A 15716-nucleotide genomic window follows, 5' to 3' on the forward strand; every position below is an offset into this window, starting at 1 on the left:
TCCTGATGTTTTACACAGTAGATCAAGCTATCTTTCAAATAGAATATCCATGAGTATTCCTTTATTTTACATTGGTGCCATTTTTGGCTTATTATGTAAATGATATTTTTTGTTTGCATTGGTGAGATGATTGTTCTTACTGATAAAATCTTAGTTTTTTTTAAATTAATGCAAGTCTCTAATTTTAGATGGAAAGTTGTGTAAGAAAAAGATACTGTGATATGACTACCTCTGTTTTTTCTCTTTGAAAAATAATCATTCATTATTAATTTTTCACATATCCAAATTTTTAAGTAAAACTATTACCTTTCTTGTATGTAGAAATTTACATTCCAACTGATTTGTTGAAATTTTCTTTAATCCAAAATTGTTCTGAATTCTTTAGTGCCATTCATTAATTTCCCCAAATGTAGAGACCATTCTATTTGATGATCATAAGCTCATTTGCCAGTTAGCTGGTTCTCTGCTGGCTTGCATTCATGAGCTTGATTCCCCTGCTGAGAAATATGGCATAGTATAGTATGAAAAGCAGTAATGTTGAATCACAAGCCCTGGAACTAGTTCTGTCTATAATTTACCATCTTTGTGACTTTGCTCAAATGATTTGATGTCTGAGAGCCTCAGTTTTTTCATTACAACTTGGAAATAATATCTTCTTCTTAAGTAATGAATATAAAAGGACCAAGCATTGTGTCTTGCACTAAATAGAAGATAAATAATTTTTAAAAGTTAGATCAGAACCTCATGTAACTAAAATAATAGCGTACATTTTTATTTGAAACTATTTTCTCATTTTAGGTAGCTTGGTATTATAATTAAATGATTTATACCTCAAGCCTCAGCCTTCAGTTTTGTCTAGTAATTCTTTTTCCTGCTTATCTTCCTTTCCTTTGTCATTCTCCTCAAATGCCCAGCATATTATCCTAGATTTCTCTCCTCAAGACCCATCTTTGCTTCTACATTTCACTCAGAAAATTGAGGATGTTCATTTTCCAGCTCCTCAGATTGTTACTTTCAAATCTAGATTTATGTGAGTTGGTAATTGTCCTTTTACTTGTGTTATGTTTTGTGAGATATTCAACTAGCTCTCTAAGTCTGTTTTCTCAACCTTTATGGATAATAATTACACACATTTCATAGGATTACAAATGTGAATTAAACAAGGTAATCATTAACTTTGTACAATGTCACATTATACATGCACAATGCATGTTCCCTGCTGTTACTAATATAATTATTATTATTTTAAGTTTTCCTCTGACCTAAGACTAACTTTTCTCATTCTCTTACTTCCCACTGTCTGATTCATTCAACAAAGTGTTACTGAACATCAGCTCTGCACCAGGCTAGTAGTTGAGAATACAGTGGTGAACAAGAGAGATGTGTTCCATTTACAAGGGAAGACAGACTAGCAAACAAGTAGATGCATCAGAATGTAGTGAGTGTTATCATAGGAGAAATGCAGAATGTTTTGGAACACATAGCAGAGGCTCCTAAAAAACAGTCTGGGGTGCAGAGTAGGCTTCTTGGAGAAAGTGACATTCAAGTTGAGATATAGAGGGTAAGAGTAGATGTTGGTTAGGCATGAGTTTGGGGAGGCGCTCTTCCAGATTCAGTGCTGTCACTTAATCTCCTTTTGCATCCTCAGCATCTCCCTTTACATACTCTTTCTTCTTACCTTCCTTCGTCCCTGACTCAGTGTTCCCTACTGCTAGCTGCCTTCTCTCTCTTCACATCTCAATTCATTGAAGGAATTTCAGTATCCTCACTTTCTCAGCTGTTCACCCACCCACTCTCTGCTCATTCCCCTGAAATTTGGGTTTACTCTCACCACTTCACGGAAATTACTCCCACCAAAGTTACAAATAATATAATCATCGAAACTACTGGACATGTTTTAATCTTCTCTTACTAGGCCTCTCTGCAGTGTTCGGTATTGTCTTCTCTAGAAACCCTTTATTTCCTTGACTACTGTGACATGACTCTCTTGGTTCTCCTCTTTCCTTCCCATTGTTCATTCCTCAATGTCACTTGCTTCTCTTTGCCTGCCAGCTCTTTAAATGTTGGTGTTTTTCATGTTCCTTTCTTACTCTTCATACTTTATGGACAGCCTCATCCACACGCACAGCCTATTAGCTTTTACCTGTATATTAAAGACTCTCAATCTACTTTCCACCCAGACCTATCTCCTAAACTCCAATCCCATGTTTTTTAGCTGTTTATTAGACTTCTCCACTTAGATGACCTATAAACACCACACACCCATATCTAAAAAAAAGACGGTTTTTTTCTTATTTTTCTCTTTTCCCCCTTTTCCCAGCTATGGTCCTACCCCCTGTCTTCAGACCAGAACCTAGGTATCAATATTAGCTACTACTTCTTCTTCAAACCCCCTCATCTCACATCTAGTAAGTAACTAATTCCTATTTATTTTATTTCATTAATATTTTGAAAATAATTTTGTATTGATAATTAAAATACTATGCTTACTACACAAATTCAGACTATAAAGGAAAAGTATAAAAAAGACTTATCCTTAATCTTTTCACCCAAAGATAACTACTATCAATATTTTGGTATATATCACTATGCATATGTGCACATACAAATCTTTATGTCATAAGATGTATGTGTGGTGTATATATCTATCCTTATTTTCAAAATAAAAATGGAATCCTATTCAATGTGGCAACCTTTTTTTAAATTTAGCAATAGATACTTTCCTTATCTGTAAATAAATACATCCTTCCTTTCTGTCCTCACTGCATTAGTTTGAGTCTTCATCATCTGTCTCTAGTCTATGCAATTGCATCCTAGTTTATTTTTGTACTGTTAGTCTTTTCTCCCCCTACAGCCACTCCTATACTAGAATAACCATTCTACAATGGCAATTTTGGGCTAAGAATATGAGATGACACAAAAAAAAGAGAGAAAAAAAAAGTACACACTTCCAATTGTAAAATAAATAAGTAACCGGGATGTAATGTATAGCATAAGGAATATAGTCAAAATATTGTAGCAACTTGGTATGGTGATAGCTGGTACCTAGAATTATCATGTATATAAATGTTGAATCACTGTGTTGTACACCTGAAACTAATGTAATACTGTGTGTCAACTACCCTTCAATAAAAAATAATTATCTACAAAAAGATAAAAATAAAAAATTAAATTAAATTTAAAAATTAAAAAAATAAAAGTATGTCTTATAGAAATTTTCCTGGTGAATAAATATATATATAAAATTACTGTAAGGGTGATGTAATCATAGTGCATTTTGTGATTTAAAGACAAGTGTTAGAATGTTCTTTTTTTTCATGGATTAGTCATATTAGATAAAATGATTTAACAAAACACCCGTAATAATGCTTAGTGTAAAATATAACTACTATTTTCTCTTGAACTGAAGTCATCAGAGGACAATTTAAATTGAGTTGGTAGAAATGTACTCTTTCCTAGACTTGTGTTTTTAAAAATGACCTGTACATTTTTCTAAAGTAGGGTGGCTTTTCATTGTTGATTGACTTACATGTTGTTAATGACTCCTGAAAAAAGATTTTTTTAAGAAATAAAATGTCTCCAACTGTTAATGCAAAAAAAAAAAGAATATGAGATGAGGGTTCACAAAGAGGAAACAAAGTTACAGATTTATTACAATATATTACAGGAGGCTGGGGGATGTAAAAACGTTCCCCAGCTAAATTAACATGATTTTTAAAATGATAGCAAACTTTTCTAAAAAATGATACATATCAGAACACTTTGTAAAACGGTGTACATTAGTTGACCAGTTTGTCCTAAGGAATACTAAGGATATAAACAAAAATTCTGCTATGAGAATGATAAAAAAAAAGGAAATAAATGTGTTTCTTGATCCTAAGAGATGATGCTATTAAGTGAATTTAAAAAAGGGTTAAAAATTATACACAAACACATTATTACTTAAAAGACTATCTATAACATACCTATAATGTTACCAGTATTATATCTGTGAGAGGGAAGATATCTATGAATGTTACAGGTATTATATCTAGGAGTGGCAGTCTTTATTTTCTTCATTTTACTTATGCTTCTGATTTTTCTATTTTTCTTGTATAATATCTAATAAGAAAAATAAGCCAAAAAAATTGTTAAAAAATAAGTCTAAAAGACATACTCTCATATCTTACAGGTAGCAATGTAAAATATAGAACCCTTTCAGAAATCTTTTGACAGTGTCTGTTCAGAGCCATAAAAATATTTATGATCAGTGACCCAGTAGTTCCATTTCTGGGACTTTATCCTAGAGAAAAATATCCAAAATATGGAAAAGAAGTAAGTTTACAAAAATGTTTACTTCAAACATTATTTATAATGTGAAGAACTGAACACCTTTAGTCCTCAAAAATTAAGTCTCTTCTTTCTAAGATTTCCAAGGCTAAGTAAAGAATCAGAAATAAATACAAAATTTCAACTGCCTGGAAATTGTTAGATATATTGTAGGTCATCTGCAGCAGTGAATTAAGAGTAATGGTTATTAAGACTTGTATTCACATGGGAAACCCTATGATATATTAGTAGATAAAATTAAATACAAAATTCTCCGTATAACAAAACTAGAATTTACAAAGATAGAATATGAAAACCTGGAAATTGGGATTATGAGTAATTTTACAAACCTGTTTTCAAAACTTTTTATGGCATAATTTAAAAAATAAAATTAAATATTGAGGAAAAATATGTACTTCTGACCTTTAAACCCTGTGGAGACCTCTTCTGTTCCCCATTTCCTAGAGTAAAATCTGCAGCTATTTCTGCCTTGTATTCTGTTCTTAGTCTGTACCAAACACTTGGGGTTTGCTTAGAGTGCTTGTGTTGTTTTCTTGCTCTTGTGTTAACTGCTCTTGATATTCTCTCTGCCTGAAATCTTGCCTTCTATCTATGTGAACAGGTAAACTTTTATCTTTGAAAACTCAGTCTCACCTTTTTCATACTCCATTAAGATCCTTCCATCCTTGGTGCTCCCTGAGATTCATTCATTTATTACATGTTATCAATTGTTCGTTAGGTGCCAGGTACTAAACCCTGGGTATAGTGAGAGTGGGGAGATAGATCACTAAAAAACATTTCTTCTTCTGGCACTTTCTGTACTCCCCTATCATTTTATTAGTCTATGAGTTCATGGAATGAGAAACTATGTATAATATTTCTTTGATGCCTCAGATGGTCCTAGCACAATACTAATGTAAGGCAAAAATAAATAGCTAGTAAGGATTTGATAGGTGAATGGCTGAATACATTTATAGTGCTTCTTGAGACATTTTCTTAAAATGTTGCATAATAATAAATCTAGGGGACAAAAGCAAGTTCAGAACCTCTAGAAAATATAAATGTGATATATTTATAACTTGAGATCCAAAGTTCTTATTCCCAAAAGTAATTGGTTTCTGTTTCTAAATTGTCAGGTGTTAATATTACTGATTGTAACTAGCTGTTATAGATCATCACAGGTTAAAGAATGCTTTTTCATTAAAATGAAGATTCATTGTTTCCTGTAATCATTGTCTGAACTTAGTCAATTACTGTGTGATAGCTGTGTGCTTATTGTAAAAATAACAGTAAGACCTTGTCATCAAGAAGCTATACAGATACACAGACTTCCTCATTAGGTATTGAAAATAACACTGTATAGGGGCCCTGAAAACAGTTTTCTCAAGATTTTTATCTAGTTCTATTTCTTTCTTACTCTTTCCCCCACCTTCTTTTTGGTTTTTCACTGATGTGTAATTTAACTTTGTGTCAGTTGCCAAAAGCCTAAATGTATGTACAAAACCAAAAGAAAGCAAACAAATAACTTCAACAAAGAAATCTTTACAATTCTGTCTTAGGAAATTGCCATTATACATCTTTTTGGTTTACAAAGTGGAGAGAAAGAATACAAATAATATATACGTGACTAGTAAATTGTATTCTTGGCTCAGCTATCTGTTGTAAAGGCTAGATTGCTAAATATCACTTAAGAACTATTTAAGAAAGGGTTAGAAGGTATTTATGGAAATCCTTTCTCTTGTCTCTCCCCTTCTCAGACTTTTTCTTTGAATGCTATCTCATTGTGTCTAATAAGGCTGTGGAAGCAGAGGGAGGAAGTTATACACTATGGCAAAAAAAAACCAAAAAACAAAAACATCATATAAATGGGGCTTTGTAAAGTAGAACAAGAGAAGACAGAAAAAATTCAGAGAACCCGCCCCCAACCCCCAAGGAGTATTCTGTAAGAGGAATAGTCAGAAGTCAGATCAATAAAAAAGACTGCCTCCAAAGCAGGTAGAATTATTCTTTGGAGGTTGTTAGGAAATCATGAAGTTGTATACTTTCTAGTATCTATACTCAATTACTTTTGTGAATCAACTGTATAATCATAACAACTTAGAATATGTCGTTTCTTAATATTATGCCTTATTTTTTCTCCTCCTGAATCTCTTACCAGGTATATGTGGTTGCTATGAATATTAAAAAGGAAGCAGAGTCAAAACCAAAAAGAGCAATTAAAAATACTGATGATGACGAAGATGATTATGGTACTATAGATGAACTACCACCAGATAGTTTAATAACACTTGTACAGCCTGAATTGCCAACACTCAGCCGCCTGTGGTTGGCAGCATTAAAAGACTATGCGCTTTTGACACTACCAGCTGAATTTGCTAGTCAGCTCCCCCCAGATGGTAAGTACAGCATTCAGAATTTTGTTCTTGTGGACTTCAAAGTAGCAGTTTCACAGAATGGAACTGGTGGAGGCTAGCTACAACAGAATAATATCTTAAGTATCTGTGGACTTTAACTTGGCATTTTCTTACTTAGACATGTTCTCTGTATTGAATATGTGAATTCAAATACAGCATTAAACTTACTTGTTAGCCCAAGCAAAAATGTTCTCCCTGTTATTGTAAAAACTGTATGAGCTGGAGTACTCTAAATGACAGGTCATTATGCATAACCACAATGAAGGATATTACTGTGCGGGTCATTGCATGTACGCAGAGACAAATGAAATCCTCATTTTGATAGTGAAAACAGGAGGTAGGGAAGAATGGCAAAAGAAGAGTGAAAAAGAAAGAAGACAGAATTCCCTGGCTATGATAGAAAGAAAAGGTGATAAGGGTTTTAGGAGTCACTGGAAACAATGCAGAGGAAGCCTGTGACCACAGGGTAGGGAAAGGCAGAGGATCAGTGGCCTCAGCAGTTACAGGAGAAAGGCCGGAAACCATAGCACCAGTGAGGAGGCACTCCTGTGCAGCAGCTGCAGGAAGGATATTTGTTTTGGTGGCTTTATAATGAAGAGAATCTCTTTAGCTAGATTACTCTTTTGTATGTGCTATGGTCTGAATTTTTTGTCCTTTCAAAATTCATGTGTTGAAGCCTAATCCCCATTGTGATGCTATTAGGAGGTGAGGCCTTTGGGAGGTGCTTTGGTCATGTGGAGCCCTCATGAATGGAATTAGTGTTCTTAAAAAAGAGACCGCACATTGCTCCCTAGTTCCTTCCACCATGTGAAGACACAGAAGGAGGTGTTGGCTATAAATTAGGAAGAGGGCCCTCACCTGACCATGCTTGCACCCTCATCTCAAACTTCAGCCTACAGAACTATGAGAAATAAATTTCTGTTGGTTATTAGCCACCTAGTCTCTGGTATTTTGTTAGAGTGGCTCAAATGAACTAAGACAGTATATAATGAGTATTTTTAAGTTAGTTGTTCATGAATGAGTGAACACTTACAATAAAATTAATGTTTTTGATTGCTTTGATTTTACAGGTGGAGCATTTTATACCCCTGAGACTATTGATACAGCTAGACTTCACTACCGGAATTCCTGGGCCCCAATTCTCCATGCAGTGGCACTTTGGTTAAATAGCACAGGATTTACATGTTCAGAGTCAGCAGAAGCATCAGTGATATCTGGTTTACAAAAACGTTCCACATCTGTCAATTTAAACCAAGCTTCAGGATCAACACCTGGTGCTAAATCTTTGCCAGAAATCAACAAAGACAGAATGCATTTAATCTTAGGTAGGTGTGCCAAATTAATGGATTTCAAGATTTATCACTTCTGAAAATTGAGATCTACAGGGGAGAAAAAAAATTCCTTCTAGCCTTAGGTTGCATGGCTGGCCTAAGAGTTAAACCAACATAAGACAGATTACCAGGAGAAAAGCATACATGTTTATTTAATATTTTTACATGTACACAATCTTTAAAGAAAGGAAAATGATAACCCAAAGTAGCCATCAGACTCAAAAGCATAAATGGCATTTTACACAAAGAACAATAAATTGTAGGGATATGACAAGACAAAGGTGTTTGAGCCAGAACAGTGGACAGTGACTAGGAAATATATGGGGGAAATCAATGGAAGATAGGGGTTATTTTAGTAGGTGTGTTTGTACAAGTCTATTTCAACATTGACTCCCAGTCTCTGGTGATAAGAATGTTCTTCTCTTCCTGATACAGGGAGGGTACCTCTCTCATGAGAAATTTTATGACTTCCTTTTACATAGAAAGGGGTCAGAGAAATGTCGTGCACCTGCTGTTGCTCAAGCAGGCGTATTTTGGTGTAGCATGTTCTGACCTCTTTCATATCTTTCATTTTAATGCTGTCGAAAAGTTTTATATAGTACAATTCAGAGAAGGAATAGTTAAGGGAGGGCTTGTAAGTGCATTTTCTAAACTGGATTTTTGATCTAAAAATTTAAGTATTAAAAAGTACTCTTTAAAAATTTTACCTATCATGTTTACTCACAAAGCAATATTGAATAGTTTTCAAGAAAAAGACACTAAATTTCCTTTTTAAACAATAGATATTCTTTTACTTGGCACTTGATAAATTGTCCCATGAGGAAATATTGAAATGCAAAGTAAGGCAAATTTGAATACATCTTAATGTATAATCGCTTTATAGTTTTCTTTATTACTAAGATTTATACATTCTAATGAAACTCTTAGGGATCTTACATTTTCTTGGAAGGAAAAGGAACATGATTGGTAAGGTGAAATTATAGCATTTGTCAGTAGATCTCATAGATGAAAATATGAAAGACTTCCAAAACAATAACCTTACCCTAATGAAAATAAAGAGCAGTTGTTATTCACAACATCCATTGTGCCTCTGTAGCTTGCCACTTAAAAAAATTTGTAGGTTTGAAGATAGTTTGGCAACCATTTAATGAGAAGTAATTTTATAATTTTCATAAATTTATTCTTAATGTATTATTTTTAAGTGTCCTAGAAATAAAAAATTGAGTATTTAGCTGCTTGAATTGCATATTCAAAAACCGAATATTTGGCAGGTTGAAAGTTTCGTTGCTTATTTTGAAAACTATTTAGAATTCTAAGACATTAATACACATATGTTAATCTGTAAAAAAATAGAGAAGAAAATTTGGTGTCAAAGCCACAAAGTGTTTTATATTGGCAAATCTGTGCTTTGATTTTGTGCGTTGCAGGTGTGAGTATACAGTTCCTCTGTTCCCCGAGGCCTGAGGAGCCCATTGAGCATGTGACAGCGTGTCTACAGGCCTTACATACCTTGCTAGATTCTCCTTATGCCCGAATCCATATTGCAGAAGATCAGGTATAGTATATCTCTGTAGCAGATTAATTGTATGCTTTGTTTTCATATTTATCTTAACTTTTTCACATATGAAATAGATGTTGTATCGCTAGTACCCTGGGTTTTGGTTTTATTCAAGACTCTGCGGCATGTTGGATGACCAGGCACAGACACAGTAGAGACAGTCTCCCTGTACCTTCTTTGATTTGTTCATCAGCAGTCAAGCAAAACGAAAAACTTAAAGGATGCCTTCAGTCCTAGTTAATGATTCTACTAATAAAAGGCTGAAGTAATTTATAAGGCTATTACATAAATTATACCACTTTTAAATGTTTAATAAAGTTTTGTCTCATTTAATGAAATGTTTTTGCACTGGCTGAAGTACTTATCTAAACAGTTAAATGAAATGCTTCTAATTTCTGTGTAGCATGTTTAGAGGACTTTATCATGTTACAAAACCAAGTTACCACTGGATTTGTTATTCTTCTTCTTAATTAGAAATTCCCTTATTTTCAAATTAAGAACTAGCTCTTTGGTGATCATCATTACCACAGGGCATCACTTGAAGTAATTTTCCAACATGAGGAAACAGATAAAAAATTGTTCATCTTATTGTATCAAAATTAGTTTTGCACATGGTGCTGACAAAAAATAAAACAGAGCGTATTCTGTGTGGTTCTAAGACTGACCCACTGATGAATTCTTCTCGTGTCCCAGGCTTGTAGCCCAAAGCTGTGCCTCAGCTAAACTGCAGACTACTGCAAGACATTTCAGGGTTGTTTTCAAATACTCAAACCTATCAAATTTAATCTGTGAATTGGAAGGGTCTCTGTATTTACAGACAGCTATTGGCTTCAATATAGTATCTCACATATCTACCAAACTATTTTTTGGACTTAATAATGTTTTATTTAGTCAAGCATTGCTTCACAATATGATACGGATTTTTTTTTCCTGAGTTGTATCCTATAATTGTAAAACTGTCAGAGTATACTGACTCAAAAATTATATTCATTCACCCAACAACTTCTACTCTGTGCCTTTCCTGCATCAGACACAGTTTGAGACTATTGATATCCAAAATGGTTTTATTGCTCCTGGATCAGGAGATCAGTACAGTATGACAAGCGCTACACTAGTGTACATAAAGATGTAATAAATAGACAGGAGGAGCACTGACATCATCAAAGAAGTAAAGGATGGCTTCTCAGAGGAGAGGATGGTTGGATGAAATCTTCAAAGAGGAATTAGTGAAGCAGCACAAAAGGGTTGGGTTTTCCTTTGGGGGAGAACAGCGATTACAAGTTAAGGGCACTACTGCCATTTACTGCAGCTGAGGTAATGGAAAGGTAGGAGTTGTTAGGAGATGAGGCTAAACAACAGGGTAAAGGTAAGACATGAAGATTTTTTTATGACATGTTAAAAGGTTTAAAATCTATCTTCAAAGTGATAGGGAGTCATTTAAAAAATGTCTAAACAGAAGAATGACATGATTAAACTGTGTTTCAGAATACAATATAGATTTGACCACTTATCAACCTTGCAGAGGCTGGTTTGAAGAGATGAGAAGGGGGCAAGAAGGCCAGTTATGAGGCTGTTGTCATAATTCCAGAGAAATTACAAGTACATTGGCCTAAGAAAACAGGAAGAAGAAAAGAGGGCCAAGACTGGACCCTTGGGGATAAATAGCAAATAAGGGTTTGAATGAGGGTAATCAGCAGTAGAGACTCCTAGAGAGGTCAGAGGAGAGAGTTATCAAAAATGAAAGTTTCAAGGATAGGCAACAGTGTCAAAAGAAGCTGAATCCAGTAAATAAGGACAGAAGAGTCCAGAGGAGGTTATTGGTGATGTCAGGCAGAGCACTTTCTTAGGTGTGTAGAAGCCAGATTGTGCAAGACTGTGGAGTGAGTGAGAAGGTGAAGGAGAAGAAACGTCTGGCCTGGAAAAGGGAGCAGCACATCGGGGCTATGTAGATGGGCACGTGGACGGACTGAGAGGGTTTTTTGGTGGTGGGCAGTGGGGGGGCCATTAGAGAGGAAAGACGAATACTTCCTTATACTGGGAGAGGAGCCTAACTAGAGAGAGAGGTTGAAGACATAAGAAGTACGATTGAGGTCCTTGAAGAATCCTTGGGAAGTCAAACAGGATGGGATAGGAAGCCTTGGGCAAGAGGCTGGACACTGATCTTAAGAAAAGGGGCGAAAGTGTCTTTGGTTGTAGTTAACTTTTTTCTCCCCTTTTGAAAGAGGCAGGTTCATTGGATGAGTCTGATGTGGAAGATTGTAAACAAGAGGCTCAGATGAGTGGTTGAGTGGTGAAAGTCTGTAATAGTTGCTGAGATGAATTGGAGAGGGACTTGCTGGAAGTGCCTAGACTCTCTAGATGCTGCTGAGATTCGAAATCATAAATTTTAATGGCATTTGAGTCTAGCAATACCATTTAGTTCAAACAGGGGAAAGAAATAAGAGAATGATCATCTTTTAATATAAACATTTTTTTAGATATATAAATAATTTATTGACTGAAAATATGTGGGGATAAAATATGACTGTCTGTCAAGATTGTTATAATCTTATTTGTTGCATAGTCCTATATATTAATTTTGTTTATTTTTATAGGTATATCTTCTTAGATTTTCGTAACATAAATTTATCCTTTGGCATTAAGATGAATTAAATTTACCTGTGTTCATTTGTAATAGCTGATTGGTGTTGAGTTGCTGAGTGTTTTGCACCGCCTCCTGTTGACCTGGAATCCACCATCTGTCCAGCTGCTTGTTACTGGAGTTGTACAACAGATAGTAAGAGCTGCTCAGGATTATTTGCAAGAAAAAAGAAACACTCTAAGTAAGCACTAGAAATTACATTAACTTTGAAATAGATTTTATTTGTACTCAAATTTTAAAAATATTAATACCAGGAGGTTTTTAATAAAAAATTTAATCATACATTTAGAAGATTTGCAGTTGATTTTGTTTTCATTAGAAAGAATCAAATGAAATTGCTGGGAACTATTTTTCACCTTCAAAAGTACAACTTTATATGGTTCAACCTAATATATGTGTTATTCCTGATACGAAATACATTCCTAATAAAAATACCTTTTTTCTAAGTAAAAAGTGATTTGTCCTTTACTTTTAAGGAGAGGTCATTAAGCAATTTCAGTAAAGCAGAAAACTATTCTGAAAAGGATATAGCATCAGTTAGATATTCAGTTGTAAACTGAATTTATCAAATAGACTTTTGTTATCTTATCTGTATTTGTTATTTTGTTTCATTTTGTGGGAAATTTCACCAAGTTTTCCTTTACCCAAGATGAAGATGATATGGAAAAAGAGTCCTGTCCTGTATTAGGAGAAGGAGGTGACAGCGGTGGTCTTATTCCTGGGAAATCTCTCGTGTTTGCAACTATGGAGCTGTTGATGTTCATTTTAGTACGACATATGCCACATCTCAGTACCAAGATGTCAGACTCTCCAAGTCACTTAGCCCCTAAAACTCAACTGTCAGAAGAAAGTGCTCGTTTGGTGGCAGCTGCAGTTACCATACTCTCTGACTTACCGTCCCTTTGTTCACCTGCTGGTACGGTACTGATTGCTACTTTGAAATGCATTATATTACATTAGTCAAAGATGAGCTTGCCTTTGATTTTAAGTGCTATTTCGACCTATTTTCTTCTTAAATCTCAAGTGTGAAAAGGGAGGTCAGTCTTTTTAAACATGGTTTGTTTATTCTTAGGAGCCTATAAAGATTAAAGATTTCAAAAACCCAAAACCCAAGATGCCCTTTTCAGATGTATTTCAGGCAAACTTCAACAAAGAGATAAAACCATGGAAAGGCATTGAATGTTAGCAGATAGACAAGGTGAAATTACTAAACTATTAAACCCTTTAGTTCTGATCTGGTTGCCACTCTTAAGCAACACTAACAAATAAAAGAATATCAGAGGAGAGTGATAGTCAACTCTAAGGAGTAAAGAAATCACAGCTAAAGGATAATAGCTGTCTGCAGACACCAACACCTGAATTACTGAACAGAAAGGTAGACTCCCTCTGTTTATCTAGAAGGTAGAAATAGTATCAGGAGATATAACATTTAACTTCGGCTCCGCACAAGCCTATAGATGTGAAAATAATGAATTCTCCTTCACTGGGACTCTGCAGACAAACTACAGTGGTGGCATGGGGAGTGGGGAAGGAGATCTTTCATGAAGTGGGAGGTTGGTCTAGATGACATTCAAGTTTTCAGCTACAAATTTCGGGATTCTTTCATTTCCTGTTTGCTTAACCAGATACTGTTTTCATCATTTTCCTGGCCTGGTTGGACTGACTTTAGTACACTGAAGATTAATGACATGTCTTAGAATTGCCAGAAGATTCACCAAGTTACTCAGATACTTCTCAAAATATATGGTAGTCTTCCTTCTGTTTTTCTTATTTTCATTATGAAGAGTGTGACATATTAAATAGGTGAAATATTGGAAGTAATAAAAACAAGGCTAGTCGGGAAAAGAAAGAAAATATTAATTCTGTCTTTTTAAAAATAGCTTGCCAGTATCTTATTTTCTTTTTCAAACATCATTGTAAGAAACAAACAGTTGAAACAGCTGTCATATGGGCCCTGAAGCAGTTATGAGGTGATCCGACTTGTTTCTTTTTCAGGATGTATGACGATCCTGCCCACGATTCTGTTTTTAATTGCAAGAATACTGAAGGACACGGCAATAAAGTCTGCAGACAATCAGGTTCCTCCACCAGTCAGTGCAGCCCTTCAAGGGATTAAAAGTATTGTGACGCTCTCAATGGCCAAAACTGAGGACACTCAAAAGCAGTGGACAGCTTTAATTCGTAGCACTCTTGCATGCATCCTGGAATATTCTCAACCAGGTAACCTAATCTGAGTTTCAAAACCTTCAATCTAATAGGATATCTGTTTCCCAATAACTAATTACTTGAGTGACCTGGTTAGAAAATTGCTGTATCACACTGAACCAACCAGGTGTTTCAGTGACATCTTTCACACGTGAACTTGAGTACCCCTTTCTGGATATTGACTCAGCCCTTGTCTTAGTACTTCGATACATGTTGCAGGGTTTCCTCCCAAAAAAGGACAGAAAATATGCCCAGAGTTGAATTGACATGTGTTAATATATTTGTTTGCTTCAGTTGTTTTCTTTTTTTTTTCAAGGAAAACAATAGGAAAGTTGAAGTATCTGTCACTACCCCAACATATCTTCAAATGAAACCAGTCTTGATTTGACAGGTTTCATTCCTGAAATACCTATATATAAAAATATCCTTTATATTAATAAATATAGGTCAGTCATGCTAATATACATGTTAATAAATGTAGATATGAATGTATAGAGAGTGAGGTAAATAATATGAGCAATGTATAGAAATGTTTGTATGCTTTAAAATTTATACAAGTAATATCATAGTACCTCATTCTACCTTTATTTTCTCACTCAGGAATAGGTTTTTTGGAACTATTAATGTATACATATAAAACTCTCATTTATTCTTTTTAACTCCTATATAGTTTTCCATCACATGTATTTGTCAATTATTATTCATTCCCCTGTCAGTAGATATTTTTACTATTTTTTATTTTTCCCAATTGTAAAAATTGCTGCAGTGAACATCTTTATAAATTATTCGTGCATGTGTGCTTTGAGATTCTCTGGGGCATACCCTGAGGCATGGAATTGATGGTGCATTTTAATTTTATCAGACATGGCCAAATTGCTCTCAAAAGTAGCTATAAATTTATCATGAGTTAATGTTTTGCTGTTCAGTGTAGGTGTTTAACTAAAAAAATGTTAAATGTCATTTTTATATATATGTGTATGTATATATATATATGTGTGTGTGTGTGTGTATATATATATGTGTGTGTATGTAGATAGATAAATAGATATGAGTAACAAGAAAAATAAATAGTTAAGAATTAGGTAAAATATAAATAATTATTTTAATTTTCATAGGTGGTCCCTACTCAATAATCATATTTTTTTAATTGTTAATCATAAGGGGAGGTTTTGATATTTTATCAACCTAATTCATTCATTTTAATGAATTTAAATGTATGATAAGAGAATTCACTTGCCTAAGATATTCTGTCCAAAACT

The 15716-nt window shown here is 34.4% G+C and overlaps 1 protein-coding gene across 5 annotated transcripts in view; it reads left to right on the top strand.

Annotated features, from left to right (window-relative positions):
* The window catches only part of HEATR5B (HEAT repeat containing 5B), an 82274-nt gene that overhangs the window by 57180 nt on the left and 9378 nt on the right, over positions 1–15716 (top strand). For all 5 annotated transcript variants that reach the window (XR_008995881.1, XM_036931666.2, XM_036931667.2 and 2 more), the window contains 6 exons: positions 6467–6704; positions 7793–8047; positions 9481–9608; positions 12289–12433; positions 12902–13168; positions 14248–14472. Coding sequence is in view for 4 of the 5 variants with exons in the window: in XM_036931666.2 (XP_036787561.2) it covers positions 6467–6704; positions 7793–8047; positions 9481–9608; positions 12289–12433; positions 12902–13168; positions 14248–14472 (1258 nt within the window). In the remaining variant the exon portion in view is untranslated. The remainder of the gene's footprint in view (positions 1–6466; positions 6705–7792; positions 8048–9480; positions 9609–12288; positions 12434–12901; positions 13169–14247; positions 14473–15716) is intronic.

The sequence above is a fragment of the Manis pentadactyla genome, chromosome 2 (genome assembly GCF_030020395.1).
Source record: "Manis pentadactyla isolate mManPen7 chromosome 2, mManPen7.hap1, whole genome shotgun sequence".
NCBI lineage: Eukaryota > Metazoa > Chordata > Mammalia > Pholidota > Manidae > Manis > Manis pentadactyla.